Below are 16,694 nucleotides of genomic sequence, written 5' to 3'. Positions count from 1 at the left end.
CTGGACGGGTTCCGCAGGATTAGAAGGATGCCCTGGTGGTCCCCCTCTTTAAGAAGGGGGACCACACAGACTGTAACAACTACAGAGGCATCTCACTCCTCAGTGTGCCGGGAAAGGTCCTGGCAAGGATAATTCAACATCGCCTTGCTAGACACGCTGAGGAGAGGCTTGCGGAGCCGCAATGCGGTTTCAGGAAAGGGCGGTCTTGCACAGATGCCATATTTTCTGTCCCTCTGTTACAGCAAAGGTGTAGGGAACTCCAACAAGACCTACATCTCTGCTTTATCGGCCTGGTCAAGGCCTATGATACCATCAGTAGGTCTGGGCTCTGGGTTGTTTTCGTGCTTTCGGAGTCCCTGGCCCTCTGCTCACGATCATTAAGGACCTTCATGATGGTGAGCGGGCCCGGGTAAAACTACGTGGCCGGGAGCCCTGTACACCTTGGGGTGCGACAGGGATGTCCTCTGGCTCCCACATTATTTAACATATATTTTAACCACGTAGTTTGTGAAGCCTTCAATAGCTGTACTGGGGGAATTTCCATTTGGTACAGATATAATGAGAGGCTGATCGATGCCCGGGTGCGGTCAAGGGATGGCTCTCAATTGGTCAACCACGTTATGTATGCTGATGATTTGGTAATTGCTGCTCATTCAGAGGAGGAGTTAGAGACGCTTCTGCTGAAACTGGAGTGTGCCACTAAGAGGTGGGGCCTTACCATCAGCTCCACCAAAACTAAGCACCTGCCTGGGTATTTTGTACCATCGGACACTCCACCCCCACAACTCCCAATCGGTGATGGGGCAGTTGTGGAGAGAGTGGAGAGTTTCCCATACCTGGGCAGTGTGCTCTTGACCGGCTCCGGTTTGGCAGCAGAGGTCTCACTCCGAATCAGTCGAGCGGCAATATCTTTTCATCGGTTGCGTAACGCTGTGTGGAAGCTGCCTGGTCTGTCGCTCCGCACGAAGCTTTAGGTCTTCTCGGCCACAGTCAATCCCTCCCTTCTCTACGCTTGTGAAACGTGGACCTCCCTAATGGAGCATCTTCGCTGGTTAGAAACATTTAGGCTTGCCTGCCTACGATCCATCCTGGGTTTAACCAGACTGAATTGTGTGAGGAGCTCACACATCCTTGAAAGATCTGGGCAAAGTCCCATCGGTGAGCTCCTCCCGCAGGCAAGGCTGCATTGCCTGGGTCATGTAGCCCACATGCCCAGCCACCGCATGCCTAAACAGCTTTTGTTTGACCGGATCGAGGGGGCTAAACGGGTGCGGCACGGGCTAGAGAAGAGATGAAGTGATGTGGTACAGGAGGATGTGGAGCTGAGTGGACGTGCCGATGACTGGTACCAGCGGTGTCAAGATCGGCCTCTGTGGAGGAGGCTCGTGAATGATGCTACTGGGCAGTTGGAGGCAGTCACCCTCCAATAACAACGGAGGGGGGAGAAGCGACGCTCACAACGACGAGCTGAGCGCCGGGTGTCTAAAGCACAGCAAATTGGCACAGTCGGGGGCACAGATGGTGCATCAGCCAGTCGTCTCAGTCAGTCGACCTGTGGCATCTGGGTCTGCTCCGTGACCTCCTGCCAGCGGGCGTTCGATACTTCACGTGGCCTCAACGTGCACATAGCCTAGCACAAACGTTGTGGTGACATCACCACCACTTAGTGGCTAATGGCGGTTGTTGGTTGTTGATGTGTGGGGTGTGTGTGGGATGTGTTGGGGTGCCTGTGTGGGATGTGTGTGTGTGTATATATATATGGTGTGTATGGTGTGTATGGTGTGTGTATGGTGTGTGTGTGTATGGGGTGTGTTGGTGTGTGTGTGGGATGTATGGTGTGTGTGTATATATATGGTGTGTGTGTATGGGGTGTGTTGGTGTGTGTGTGGGATGTATGGTGTGTGTGTATGGGGTGTGTTGGTGTGTGTGTGGGGAGTGGCCGCCCTCGATCTGCAAACACAGTAGGGAGCATTAAGCCATTGCGTGCTGAAGGTGGACCGATGGGGTACCGTGACGTCTCTTGGTCATTGTTCCCCTAACAAAAAAAGCAAACTCTTCTTAACCCTCTGTCAAGACAGGTGTGTCTTTTTCTGGGGAGCGGTGGCGCAACGATTAGCGCGCTACGATACCTCTCCGCTCACGGCCACCATCATCTCAACCCCCCCCCTACTGACCACCACCTTTAGGTCGATTCAGCTTTAAATGAGTACACGGTGGGGGTGAGGGAGGTTTAAACAGCAGGCGCACTGGGGAGACAAAGGCGGCTGGGAGTGGTGGCTTGGAAACACTGCCCGCCCACCCAGTGTGGTGCTGTGTCAGCCCCCGTAGGTGCTGCTCGCTAACAGCACTTTCCCGCAACAGGGCTGTTCAGGAAATGCAAGGCCGTAGCCATGGAGTCAACATTGGGGGGGATCAAATCTTCCAGGGTGTCTGGGGGTCCCAACCCAGAAAAATATCTAAATTTTATAACTAATTTCCTGCCTAAAATATTAAAAAATTAAATAACACATGGGATGGACTTTTTTTTTACAATGATGTCTAATAGTGTATTGTATTGCTTTTCTCTGTTTTTACTTTTTTACCATTTCTTGTTTCATCGTATGTAATGGCAGAGATTAGGAATTAATAAAGTACAACCATAGTCACAATCATATAAACAGAAATCTATGCGTTGATTCACATGAAGACAAGTCCAGATATTGTGGCCAAGGTTAAGCAAATTGTTATTTTTTATTTACATAGCATAGCAATTATTATTTTAATAGCAATATATTTGGGGTGGGACATTTTGAGCATATTTGAATATTGGGGGGGGGGGAAGATGTGTCCCCCCCCCCCAATATATATTATAATTACGGCCTTGAGGAAATGTATGGAGAGCCCAAATACTCTAACCGCGTGATGTTGATGCTAAGAAGTTCAACATTCGTGCACAAGTCTCGTCGGATCTCGGAACTCGGATCTCGGGAGATCTAGCAAAAACTAAAACCAGTTTTTTTAATCTAAATTTTAAGTTTTCGTGACCGCAGGGATCCATACTCTTTGGTTCTTTCGGTAAAGTCACGTAGGTATAGAATAAAATGAATTAAAACACGACGTTTCGTCGTCCCACCTGATGACGGACGCTTGTGTTGCGCCCAAAACGTCGTCATTTAATTTATTTTATACCTACGTCACTTTACCGAAAAAAACAAAGAGTATAGTTTTCATTTTATTTTACCAGGTAAGGACCCCACTGAGCTGCAGTGTAGCTCTTTGTTTTTCAGAAGCGACCTGGCCACCACAAATGATGTCTTCAACGAAGTGAGCTTATCACGTTGGAATTTCTAGCAGCCAAATACTCAGGCTCGAGATCGAAGCGACGACCTCCTGCGTACCAAGCGAGGTAGTTAACATCTCCTAGCCACCGTGATGATGATTATAGAGAGAGACACGCAAACTCCAAATATACAGCAGCAGGCGTCAGGGTCGGGATCGAACCCACGACCTCCTGCGTACCAGGCGAGGTAGTTAACATCTCCTAGCCACCGTGATGATGATTATAGAGAGAGACACGCAAACTCCAAATATACAGCAGCAGGCGTCAGGGTCGGGATCGAACCCACGACCTCCTGCGTACCAGGCGAGGTAGTTAACATCTCCGAGCCACCGTGATGATGATAAGAGAGCGATAGATACACAAACTCCAAATATACAGCAGCAGGCGTCAAGGACGGAATCAAACTCACGGCCTCCTGCATACCAGGCGAGGTAGTTAACATCTCCTAGCCACCGTGATGATGATTATAGAGAGAGACACGCAAACTCCAAATATACAGCAGCAGGCGTCAGGGTCGGGATCGAACCCACGACCTCTTGTATACCAGGCGAGGTAGTTAACATCTCCTAGCCACCGTGATTATGATGAGAGAGACACGCAAACTCCAAATATACAGCAGCAGGCGTCAAGGTCGGAATCGAACTCACGGCCTCCTGCATACTAGGCGAGGTAGTTAACATCTCTCGGGGGGGGGGGGGGATCAACATCGGCTGGAGCTCGGTCATGTGTAGGGGCCGCGTGTTTCCGGCTGGCAGGCTTGACCCAAACGATTGGGTCGCTGGTTGAAGCCAAAAGTATCGGGTTTCACTCAGAGATCGCAACTGGGTACCCGATACCCGTACCCTACCCGATACTCGGCTACCCGTACCCAGCCGGGTACGAGAACGGGTACCCATTTGCGACCCTGGTGCGGCCGGGTACGGGTAGGCCGGGAGTCACTGGTGAGTAACCGTTTGTCACTCATTTCCCAACGTCTTGTCTCTTCTGACAATTCAAGTTCCTAGAATCAACCCACCCGCGCCTGCACCATGGCTTCATCCCAGAGGTCGCAATCAGGTACCCGATACCCGTACCCGGCCGGGTACGGGTACGGGTAAGGAATCAAAACCCGTTTGCGACCTCTGGTTTCACTTCACTTCACCTGTGCCTCTTCGCCGAAACGACGACGACGATGATGGTAGTGATGTAAACCATGATAACGATACCGCCACGGTCTATTCAAAGAATGTGTGCGACCAAATTTTTGTTGCAGAAAAGTGGCTCATGCAAGACCTCCCTCGCCCGGTTGTGTGTGGTGTGTGTGTCAGGGGTGTGTGTTGTGTGTACGTGTTGTGTTTATGTGTGTATGTGTGTGTGTGTGAGGATTGGTAGTGTAGTGGTTAGCACTCTGCTCTATGAACCCGGCAATCCCGCTCACGGCCAACACCGGTGACGATTATTTGAAACGGTAATGGGCCTCCCCCTAGGTCGACTCAGCATCAAATCAATGCCTGGTGCGGAGTGTAAAAAACATCGCCACCAGGGAGAAAAAGGCGGCCGTGCGTGGTGCTGGCCACCCACCCCCTCGTGTGCCGTGCCGGCCTTCATAGATGCTCGCAAACAGCACTTGCCCCAACAGTCTGTTACAGGCTACGCGGGGGATCTTTCTCTTTGCGTGTTCGGGGAGCGGCCTGCGCTTGGCTGCCAACATTCAGGCCCTGTCCTTGAGCCCTGGAGTCTTGACACCACCACTGCCACCCTCAGTGGCAATCAAAGTGAATCACCCGCAAACACGCACTCTTTCCCCATCCTCGCAGCAGCAGCGGATTTTGGCGAGCGGTCGTCAACACGTCGCGCTCTCTCAGATATACACTATGCAATACACTACACTATACACTACACTATATATTACACAATACACTACATTACACTACACTCTACACTGCACTATATATTACACAATACACTACACTATACACTACGCTATATATTACACAATACACTGCATTATACACTACACACTACACTATACGCTACACTATAAGCTACACTATACACTGCACTACACACTACACTATACACTACACTATACACTGCACTATATATTACACTATGCACTACACTATACACTAGACTATACACTACTATACACTACACTATACGCTTACACTATATGCTACACTATACACAACACTACACTATACACTGATATATGCTACACTACTCGACACTACACTCTACGCTTACATTATACGCTTACACTATAAACTAAATTATATGCTACACTATACACTACACTATATGCTTACACTATACGTTACACTATACACTACACTATATGCTTACACTATACGCTACACTATACACTATACGCTTAGACTATACACTACACTATACGCTTAGACTATACACTACACTATACACCAAGGCCGTAATTATAATATATATTGGGGGGGACATCCACCCCAAAATTTAAATATGCTCAAAATGTCCCCCCCAATGTATTGCTCTAAACAATATTTTAAAAAAATAATAATTGCTATGCTATGTAAATAAAAACTACAATTTGCTCAACCTTGGCCACAATATCTGTTTATATTATTGTGATTATGGTTGTACTTTATTAATCCCTAATCTCTGCCATTACATACAATGAAACAAGAAAAGGTTAAAAGGTCAAAACAGAGCAATGTAATACAATACACTATTAGTCATTGTAAAAAAAAAAGTCCATCCCATGTGTTGGTGATTTTTTTCATATTTTAGATATGTAGATATTTTTCTGGGGGGGGGGGCCTAGACCCCCTGGAAGATTTGGTCCCCCCCCAATTTTGACTCCATAGCTACGGCCTTGATATACACTACACTATACACTATACGTTACACTATACGCTACAATATACGCTATACTATACGCTACACTATACGCTACACTACACTTTTGGCTGGCCATTAAACAAAGACGGTGGTGGTCACCACATCATCGCGTGGCGCTTTCAGCTGCACTTCTGCGGCCGTCCGGAACTCTCTTCCTTACCGATATTAGAGAGCCGTTGGAGGCCTACAACTTTTACATCATCATCATCGAGATTGACAAAATACTTTCTTTACAACTGCCTGTTGTTGTTGTTGTGTTTAGTTTGTTATCCTTCCCCCTGCCTTCCTCCCTTACAAACAACTCATCTTCTTGGTTCTTTCGGATAAGTCACGTAGAATGGAAATAATAAAATAATAAAAATAAAACATAATAATAAAATATAATATAATAAGAAAATAATTTTTTAATGTTTTATTTTTTGTATTTTATTATTTCCATTCTACGTGACTTTACCGAAAGAACCAAGAAGATGAATCCCTGCAGTCACGAAAGCTTAAAATCGAAATACAAACAACTCATAGGCGCTTCATTCGTCAAAGGGTGGCTGTTACCCTTTGGAAGGAGGCGCATAAACATTTGATCTCTCTCCCTCTCTCTCCCTGTCTCTTTTTTTTCCACTCACATGGGCTTTATTCATAAGTCAAGACAAAACTGAATATCAAAAACTGCTGGTAAAACATTGGACACATTTTGCAACATTGTGGCATTTCACTGTTGACGATATCAAGTTAACTCCAGAAGTGACAGCATCTCTTTCAAAGTAGAACTCCAGTTGATCTGAACTGCCAACAATGATGTTGTTGATGGGAATATGGATGAGTTTCACGAAGAAGCCGATGAAGCCCATTATGGCAAAGCCAATTGCAGTTGCTATTGCGATCTTCTGAAACTCCTTGCGGTCGGGCTTTGTGCAGAGTTTCACGAGCCGGATGGAATCCTTGGCGAACTGCCTGCCTGGCTCCACGAATGTCATCACCTGGTCCATGATGGATTAGTCTTCACCTGGCCCGAGCCTCCAAGTCCCTACGTCTCCTTCTCCCTCTCTCTCCCTGTCTCTCCCTCTCTCTCCCTGTCTCTGATGCCCCCTCTCGGGGCTGCTGTACACCCTGTCCATTGAGCCACTGCTACACTACCTGAGACGAAATCTGTCTGGCCTCAAAGTCCCAGGACCTGAGAACGCGGTCATCAAGCTCTCAGCTTACGCAGACGACATATGCATCGTCCTCAATGACGAGCATGACGCCTCCGTGCTCTGCCAGGCGGTTGCAGTGTACGAGAGGGCCTCCTCCGCCAGGGTCAACTGGCCCAAGTGCGAGGCACCCGCTGTGTTTGGGGTCGCGAGGCGGCGTTCGCTCTGTGGTCCTCCCAGGAGGAGTCGTTTGGCGGGACGACGGAGTCAAGTACCTGGGGGTTTACTGTACCTGGGGAAACCACACGTCGCTCTGAACAACTGGACTGCTTGGCTACTCACCGGCTCAGGCCGGGCGTTCTCTGGTGGACGTCACCGCCAGGGTCATGAATTTCAGGCTCATGGTAGTCAGGCGGCTGCTGTACGGCCGGGAAAGCTACCCTGGAAGTCGCCGGCCCTCGTCCTGCGGAGGAATGCAGGGGGGTTGCCTGGGGTACGGAAAGGAGCTCTTCCTGATGGACCTGAGCCTGGTCGACTACACGAGGCTGCCAGATTATCACCGGAGCCTATTGGACGCATGGCAGAGCTTCGAGTGCAGCAGAACATGCGCGCCCTACGACCTCGCGCAGTTCCTGAACGAGCCCTTGTTCTGCAACGGCCTCTTCCAGTGAATCAGAGGAGAGAGGACCCTGGCTCTACGCCTCACATCAGCAGGGCTGCGGACAGTCTTCCAACTCGTGCAGGCCCCACCAGCCCAAGTGGAAGACCGCAGCTGAGATCGCCAACACTGTAGGGCTCCTCTCCACGCTAGCTGGGGAGAAGCTGCTGCGGGACGTTGCTCCGCGCATTGAAGGAGCTGCGCCTGAAGCTGGAGGCACCGGGGGATGGTGGCGCCCCCCTCCTCCTGTTTCACGGAGTTGTGCTTCTCCTGCGCGCAGCCCCCCGGCCACAGCGACTCCGGCAAGCTACTGAAGCTCCGAGGCTGCAGGAACGTGCACCTCAAGAGTGCCCCAAACACAGTGCTCGACACGTGCTGTGTCAAGGCGCTGCGTTCCTGGGACCTGGCCGACCCTCAGTGGAAGCAAATGTACAAGTCTCCCGTAGCCAAACGCTGCGGTGACCTCCAGTGGAGGTTGGCACACTGCACGTTGTGGCTCGGCCGAATCTCTTGCCAGGGGTAACAGACTTGTGCATTTCCTGCGGTGCCAGGGAGGATCTGCCCCACCAGTACTTACACTGCCAGCAGCTCAAACCAATGTTCCGCTTTTGGGGGACATCTTCAGGAAACTGGGGGCACCCTTCTACAACAGCAGCTTCGTATATGGGGTGGTGCCTTACCTGGCTAACGAGCGCCATGACCTCGCCAACTTCGCCTGTGCTCAGGCGAAGTTGGCGGTGTACAGAACGAAAAAATATATGCTGCAAGGTGACACTGACGGCTGCTCTGTGCTTCCAGTGTTCAGAGGCCTGCTTCAGGCGCGGCTCCGGCTGGAGCACGCATATCACACACATGTCGGTGATGTGCAGCGTGTCTTCTTCGAACGCTGGGGAGCCGGAAAAGCCCTCTTTACCAGCGTGGACGGCACCCTCGTGTTCACCTTCTGAAGCGCTCGCTCGTCACCGTGGCGTCCGCGATGACCACCACAACCACGTGACTTTTCTTTCTTGTTGTGCGCAGTGCTTTTAGTGCCACAGCGCGTGGATTTGTAGCGTTTATTTTCATTTGTTTGCTGGTGACTTTGTGTATTTTATATCGAAATCGCCTCCAGTGCTGTTGCTGCTGGCGGCAATAAAAGTTGTTTAAAGGTCAAAAAGTCTCCTTCTCTCTCCCTGTCTCTCCCTCTCTTTTTTACGATCAGAGGAAACAAGATGCTGGGTGTAGTCGGCACTTTGCTTCTTTGATCATTTCGTTTTGTTATGCTTTGCTTTATGTAACCCCCCCCCCTCTTTTGAAATTAAAGATTTCAAAAAAAAATTCTCACTCTACTATCCTTACCTCTTCCCTCTCTCTCTACCCCCCTCTCTGCCCCCCCTCTCTCTCTACCCCCTCTCTTCCTACTCCATGTCGTTCTCTCTCTCTCGCTCTCTCACGCTCTCTCACTCTCTTTATTTTTTAAACTATGACAAGTGCTGCATCTGCACATAGCCCTTCGCGCAGTCCAACTGCCTCCGACGAGTAGCTCATATCAGCATGCAGAGCTCCCCGTCATCTGCCACCGAGCACACGGCCTCCTCCAGTGCCCACTGCTCCTTGAAGGCCGGCACGGCGTGGGTCAGCCGCGCATGGCGGAACTCCAGCCCACACACCCTGGCTCCGACCAGAGCGCGGAAGATGCCCAGGGTGCTGGCCGGACGTTTCCCCTCCACGGCCACCTTCCTCGCCCTGTATATGGCGAGCTTGGCATAGCCGACGAGCACGTTGACCAGCCCCGGAAGATGTTGGGGTCCGTCGCCCCTTGGGTATCCAAAGATGAGGACCGTCGGGACGAAGTGGAGGCTGAACCTTAGGAGGATGTTTCTCAGGACCTTGAACAACGAGTCCAGGCTCTTGCACTCCACGTATTGGTGCGCCACCGTCTCCACTTTACCGCAGAACCGGCACTCCGGGGACGTGTCTCTCCCTCTCTCTCCCTGGCTCTCCCTCTATCTCCCGCTGCATGCTGATACTGCTGGCGGCAATAAAAGTTGTTTAAAAGTCAAGTCTCTCCCCCCCACCCCCCCCGTCTTCCCACTCTCCCAATCATTATCTGTCGGGTCGGCGTTGACCAGGCTGACCTTCGTTTGAGGCCGGCGAATCATTGTTTCTTTCCGTGACGCGATCCCATTACCTTGAGAGAAAAAAAGAGAGAGGGGGGGGGAGGGTAGAGAGATAGGGAAGGGGTAAGGAGGAGGAGGAGCAGAGCTTGCTTCTTCGTCTTGACGTTTGTGTCTACGAAGAAAGTAGCACAGATTGATTGTTGCACAATGGTTAAACACGGAAAATATTTCATTTCAAAAGGGGGGGGGGGGGGGAGCACATAAAGCAAAGCAGTGGAAAAAAAACGAAAAACGAAATGATGAACAAAGCAAAGTGCGGAATAAACCGAGAATCTTCTTGTTTCCGCTGATCGTAAAAAAAAGGCAAGAACGTTAATTGCGCACCATAACCCCCCTCTCCCCTGCCCCCCCTCCCCTTCTCTCCCCCTCCTCCACCCCTCCTCCCCCCCCTCCTCCTCCCATCCTCCCCCATCCTCGCATCCTCCCCTCCCCTCATCCCCTCCCCTCTTCCCCCTCCTACTCCCGTCCCCTCCTCCCCAATCCTCCCCCTCCTCGGCCCACGACCTCACGCCTAGATTTCGCAACAAGCTCCGGGTTTTTTTGGGGGTATTTTGGGGGTTGCAAAGTCTCACGCGTAATTTGCATCGCGAGCGGCGTCCGGCCCCCACCTCGTCTCCCCGCTGTCTCGTGACTCACGCATTTATTGTCATTCACTACGCCTGAGGCAAGCTGGCAGCGTGGTCTCATCGCGTCCGCTGCGTCGACGGTTCGAACCCCCGACAGCTATGCTACTTCAAACGATAATCCACTCGTCACTCTGTCAAACATCCGTTCCATCGCTCTCCCTTCTACACCCGTGGGTGGACTAATCCACATCTGTTCCATCTCACTCCCTTCTACACCCGTGGGTGGACTAATCCCCATCTGTTCCATCGCCCTCCCTTCTACACCCGTGGGTGGACTAATCTCCATCTGTTCCATCGCACTGCCTTCTACACCCGTGGGTGGACTAATCTCCATCTGTTCCATCTCACTCCCTTCTACACCCGTGGGTGGACTAATCTCCATCTGTTCCATCTCACTCCCTTCAACACCCGTGGGTGGACTAATCCCCATCTGTTCCATCGCTAGCCTTCAATGGCTGTACCGGAGTAATTACCATATGGTACACATACAATGGGAGCCTGATCGATGCCCGGGTGCGGTCAAGGGATGGCTCCCTATTGCTCAACCATGTTATGTATGCCGATGCTCTGGTGATTGCTGCTCACTCAGAGGAGGAGTTGGAGGCGCTGCTGCTGAACCTGGAGCTTGCCACTAAGAGGTGGGGCCTTACCATCAGCCCCACCAAAACTAAGCACCTGCCTGGGTATTTTGTACCATCGGACAATCCACCCCCACAACTCACAATTGGTGATGCGGCAGTTGTGGAGGGATTAGAGAGATTCCCATACCTGGCCAATGTGCTCATGACCGGCTCTGGTTTAACAGCAGAGGTCTCACTCCAAATCAGTCGAGCGCCATTATCTTTTCATCGGCTGCGTTACGCTGTGTGGAAGCTACCTGGTCTCTCGCTCCACACGAAGCTTCGGGTCTTCTCGGCCACGGTAATTCCTTCCCTTCTCTACACTTGTGAAGCGTGCACCCCCCCGAATGGAGCATCTTCGCCAGTTAGAAACATTTAGGCTGGCCTACTAACGATCCATCCTGGGTTTAACCATATGTGTGTGCGCCTATGTCGATGTGTTTCACCCGGGCAACGCCGGGTACTTACCACTATTAGTGTATCTAGCATCTGAGAGAGCGCGACGTGATGACATAACCTCTATGTTCGATCGCTCGCCAAAAGCCGCTGCTGCTGCTGCGAGGATAGGGGAAGAGTGCGTGTTTGCGGGTGATTCACTTTGATTGCCACTGTGGGTGGCCGTGGTGGTATCAAGACTCCAGGGCTCAAGGACAGGGCCTGAATGTTGGCAGCCAAGCGCAGGCCGCTCCCCGAACACGCAAAGAGAAAGATCCCCCGCGTAGCTTGCAACAGACTGTTGGGGCAAGTGCCGTTTGCTAGCATCTGTGAAGGCCGACATGGCACACGAGGGGGTGGGTGGCTAACACCACGCCCGGCCGCTTTTGTCTCCCCAGTGGCGATGTTTTTTACACTCCGCACCAGGCACTGATTTGAGGCTGAGTAGACCTAGTGGGGAGGCCATAAGGCTAAAGCCAAAATTGTGGGAGGTTTTTTTCTTCCCATCATCTTAACAGCGTCTCATAAAAAAAATGGTCCCATATAAGACATTAACTTCTCCACTCGAAGCTAATCATTCCTTGATATGTGTAATTGTCCTTGTACTGTTCGCGTGGTTCCCTGGTCTACCACCTCCCGATGAGCACGGCTTGGCTACGTACGGTTGCGAAATAAGTTCGACGCACATACCAACGGTGCACACACATCACTGGCAACGAGGCGATGCAATTCGGCTTCAAGGATAATTATGCATCACGTCGTTATAGTTATCAGAGCACGTGCGTGTTTGCATTTTTCACCACATGGGACCGTCCATAAATGACATCACGCACCTGGGGGGGGGGGTCAGACATTTGTGACGATGTGTGACGATGGGGGGGGGAGGGGGGGGGGTTTGAAAAATGTGACGTCACATCAAAATGCGCAACTTTAAATAAATATAGACAACACGTTCTACTTAATTAAATATACTTTTTAAAACATGGTTTCTCCTACAACATCAAAGTGCAGCGCCACATTAAATACGCACTACAAAGACTAGTTTAAAGCGATTTGTAGCATGTTTTATATATTTTATGGGGGGAGGGACAGAACTTTGTGACGTCATATTTGAGAGGGGGGGGGTCTGACTTTTTGTGACGACGGGGGGGGGGGTTAAAAATCGTCCAAAATCTCGTGACCTCATTTATGGACGGCCCCCAAGCGTGATGTGTGGCGTAATGCAGACTTTATGATGCCCTGATTTTAATAGGCGTTTGCTCGCTGTTGCTAAACATCTTCATTCCTCCTGTGATCTTTCCAGAAAGGATAACGCCTATTTGTTTTGTGTTAATCAATAAGAAAAGAACCGTTCATGTTGGTGATTGTGGCAACCGATGGTGATGTTGGTTGCCGCGGTTGTTGTGATGGTTGTGTGGGGGGAGCGGTGGTGCAGCGGTTAGCGCTACACTGTGCTACGAACCCGGCGACCCGAGTTCGATTCCCGCTCACGGCCAACACCGGTGTTACGGTATGTGTGGTGTGTGGTGTGTGGTGTGTGTGTGGTGTGCGTGGTGTGTTGCGGTGTGTGTGGTGGTGTATGTGGTGTGTGTGGTGTGTGTGGTGGTGTGCGGTGTGTGTTGTGGTGTGTGTGGGGTGTGTGGTGCTGTGCGTGGTGGTGTGTGTGGTTTGTTGCGGTGTGTTGCGGTGTGTGTGGTGGTGTGCATGATGTGTGGTGATGTGTGTGGTGGTGTGTGTGGTGGTGTGTGTGGTGGTGTGTTGCGGTGTGTGGTGGTGTGTGGTGGTGTGTGTGGTGTGTTGCGGTGTGTGTGTGTGGTGTGTGTGGTGTGTGTGGTTTGTTGCGGTGTGTTGCGGTGTGTGTGGTGGTGGTGTGTGTGGTGGTGTGTGTGGTGGTGTGTGTGGTGGTGTGTGTGGTGGTGTGTGTGGTGTGTTGTGGTGTGTGTGTGGTGTGTGTGTGGTGTGTGGTTTGTTGCGGTGTGTTGCGGTGTGTGTGGTGGTGTTTGTGGTGTGTTGCGGTGTGTGTGTGGTGTGTTGCGGTGTGTGTGGTGTGTGTGGTGTGTGTGGTGTGTAGCGATGTGTGTTGCAGTGTGTTTGCGATGTGTGTGGTGTGTGGTGGTGTACGGTGTGTGGTGATGTTTTGCGGTGTGTTTGCGATGTGTGTGGTGTGTGGTGGTGTACGGTGTGTGGTGATGTTTTGCGGGGTGTTGCGGTGTGTGTGGTGATGTGTGCGGTGTGTGTGATGTGTGCGGTCTGTGTTGCGGTGTACAGGTGCGTGGACTGGAGCAGAGATAAGAAGGAGGTGGCGCAGGAAGAGCTGCACGCAGAGAGGTATGAGGCACCGTCACTCCGCATCTGTGGCCTCGCGTCACGTTCAGGAGGCTGAGATGCCACTGACGTTGGACGTGACCGCGAATCCAACTCGGGTCGACGGGTTCGTGGCGCAGCATAGCGCTAACCGCTGTGCCACCGCTCCCCGTAATCACCACCACCACCACAACCACCACCATCGCGACCGTCACCACCATCCCACCATCACCACCGTCACCACCTCTGTCATCACCACCGCCACGATAACCACCACCGCCGCCACCACCACCGTCACCACCACCACCGTCACCACCGCCATCAACACCGCCACCACCACCATCAACACCGCCACCACCACCACCGCCACCACCACCGTCACCACCGCCATCAACACCGCCACCACCACCACCATCAACACCGCCACCACCGTCACCGCCACCACTTTAACCACCACCACCCCCACCCCGTGTGCAGTGTCCCTGCTGTCCCTGCTGTGCGCAGGACGGTGCGCAGGGCGGCACGGAGGAGCAAAGCAAAGGGCACAGCAATAGTGGCGAGGAGAGTCCAAACGCAAAGGTACACACACAGGTACACACACAGGTACACACACAGGTACACACAGTGTACACACAGGTACACGCACAGTGTACACACAGTGTACACACACAGGTACACACACAGGGTACACACAGGTACACACACAGTGTACACACACAGTGTACACACACTGGTACACACACAGTGTACACACAGGGTACACACACAGATACAACAACAACCGCCATTCGCCACTAAGTGGCGGTGATGTCACCACAACGCTTGTGCGAGGCGAAGTGCACCTTGAGGCCACGTGAAGTGTCGAACGCCCGCTGGCAGGAGGTCACGGGGCAGACCCAGGTGCCACGGGTCGACTGACCGAGATGACCGAGATGACTGGCTGATGCACCACCTGTGCCCCCTACTGCACCAACTTGCTGTGCTTTAGCCACCTGGCACTCCGCTCGTTGTTGTGAGCGTCGCTCCTTTACCCTCCGTTGTTGTTGGAGGGCGACTGCCTCCAACTGCCCACAGTAGCGTCCTTCACGAGCCTCCTCCACAGAGGCCGATCTTGACACCGCTGGTACCAGTCATCGGCAAGTCCACTCAGCTCCACGTCCTCCTGTACCACATCACTCCATCTCTTCTCTAGCCCGTGCCGCGCCCGTTTAGCCCCCTCGATCCGGCCGAACAAAAGCTGTTTAGGCATGCGGTGGCTGGGCATGCGGGCTACATGACCCAGCCAACGCAGCCTTGCTGCCGGAGGAGCTCACCGATGGGACTTTGCCCAGATCTTTCAAGGATTATGAGCTCCTCACACAATCCAGCCTGGTTAAACCCAGGATGGATCGTAGGCAGGCCAGCCTAAATGTTTCCAACCGGCGAAGATGCTCCATTAGGGGGGTCCACGTTTCGCAAGACTAGAGAAGGGAGTTAATGACTGTGGCCGAGAAGACCTGAAGCTTCGTGCGGAGCGACAGACCAGGTAGCTTCCACACAGCGTTACGCAACTGATGAAAAGATATTGCCGCTCGACTGATTCGGAGTGAGACCTTTGCTGTTAAACTGGAGCCGGTCATAAGCACACTGCCCAGGTACTCTCTACACTACTGCCCCATCACCGATTGGGAGTTGTGGGGGTGGAGTGTCCGATGGTACAAAATACCCAGGCAGGTGCTTAGTTTTGGTGGGGCTGATGGTAAGGCCCCACCTCTTAGTGGCACGCTCCAGTCTCAGCAGCAGCGTCTCCAACTCCTACTCTGAATGAGCAGCTATTACCAAATCATCAGCATACATAACGTGGTTGACCAATAGGGAGCCATCCCTTGATCACACCCGAGCGTCGATCAGCCTCCTATTATATCTGTACCAAACGGAAATTCCCCCGGTACAGCTATTGAAGGCTTCACGAACTACGCGGTCAAACTAGATGTTAAATAATGTGGGAGCCAGAGGACATCTCTGCCGCACCCCAAGGTGTACAGGGAAAGGCTCTGACTCCCGGCCACGTAGTTTTAACCAGACCCGCTCACATCATGAAGGTCCTTAATGATCGTGAGCAGAGGGTCAGGGACTCCGAAAGCACGAAGAACAACCCAGAGCCCAGGCCTACTAATGGTATCATAGGCCTTGACCAGGTCAATAAAGCAGAGATGTAGGTCTTGTTGGAATTCCCTACACCTCTGCTGTAGCAGACGGACAGAAAATATGGCATCTGTGCAGGACTGCCCTTTCCTGAAACCGCATTGGGGCTCCGCAAGCCCCTCCTCAGCGTGCCTAGCAAGGCGATGTTGAATAATCCTTGCCAGGACCTGTCCCGGCACACTGAAGAGTGAGATGCCCCTGTAGTTGTTACAGTCTGTGCGGTCCCCCTTCTTAAAGAGGGGGACCAGCAGGGCACCCTTCCAATCCTACGGAACCCGTCCAGTGGTCCAGACTGTTGTTATGATGTCATATAGGGCAGTCTGTGCACAAACGCCACCCTTCCTCAGCATTTCGCTTGGGAGATCATCTCTGCCCGGTGCCTTTCCTGGTCTCAGACTCCGGA

General features: G+C 52.0%; 2 protein-coding genes across 2 annotated transcripts in view; one reads left to right on the top strand and one right to left on the bottom strand.

Annotated features, from left to right (window-relative positions):
- LOC144950261 (alpha-2,8-sialyltransferase 8E-like) overlaps positions 1–16,694 on the top strand; it is a 57,199-nt gene that overhangs the window by 24,596 nt on the left and 15,909 nt on the right. The window contains exons 3-4 of the mRNA XM_078880323.1: positions 14,072–14,131; positions 14,585–14,686. Of these exons, the coding sequence (XP_078736449.1) occupies positions 14,072–14,131; positions 14,585–14,686 (162 nt within the window). The remainder of the gene's footprint in view (positions 1–14,071; positions 14,132–14,584; positions 14,687–16,694) is intronic.
- LOC144950345 (protein transport protein Sec61 subunit gamma-like) lies at positions 6,835–7,193 on the bottom strand. Its single transcript, XM_078880462.1, has one exon. It carries the CDS (start codon positions 7,159–7,161, stop codon positions 6,835–6,837), a length of 327 nt encoding a protein of 108 aa, XP_078736588.1. The 5' UTR covers positions 7,162–7,193.

The sequence above is a fragment of the Lampetra fluviatilis genome, chromosome 57, assembly GCF_964198595.1.
Source record: "Lampetra fluviatilis chromosome 57, kcLamFluv1.1, whole genome shotgun sequence".
Taxonomy (NCBI): domain Eukaryota; kingdom Metazoa; phylum Chordata; class Hyperoartia; order Petromyzontiformes; family Petromyzontidae; genus Lampetra; species Lampetra fluviatilis.
This window is presented reverse-complemented; position numbering and strand designations above follow the sequence as displayed.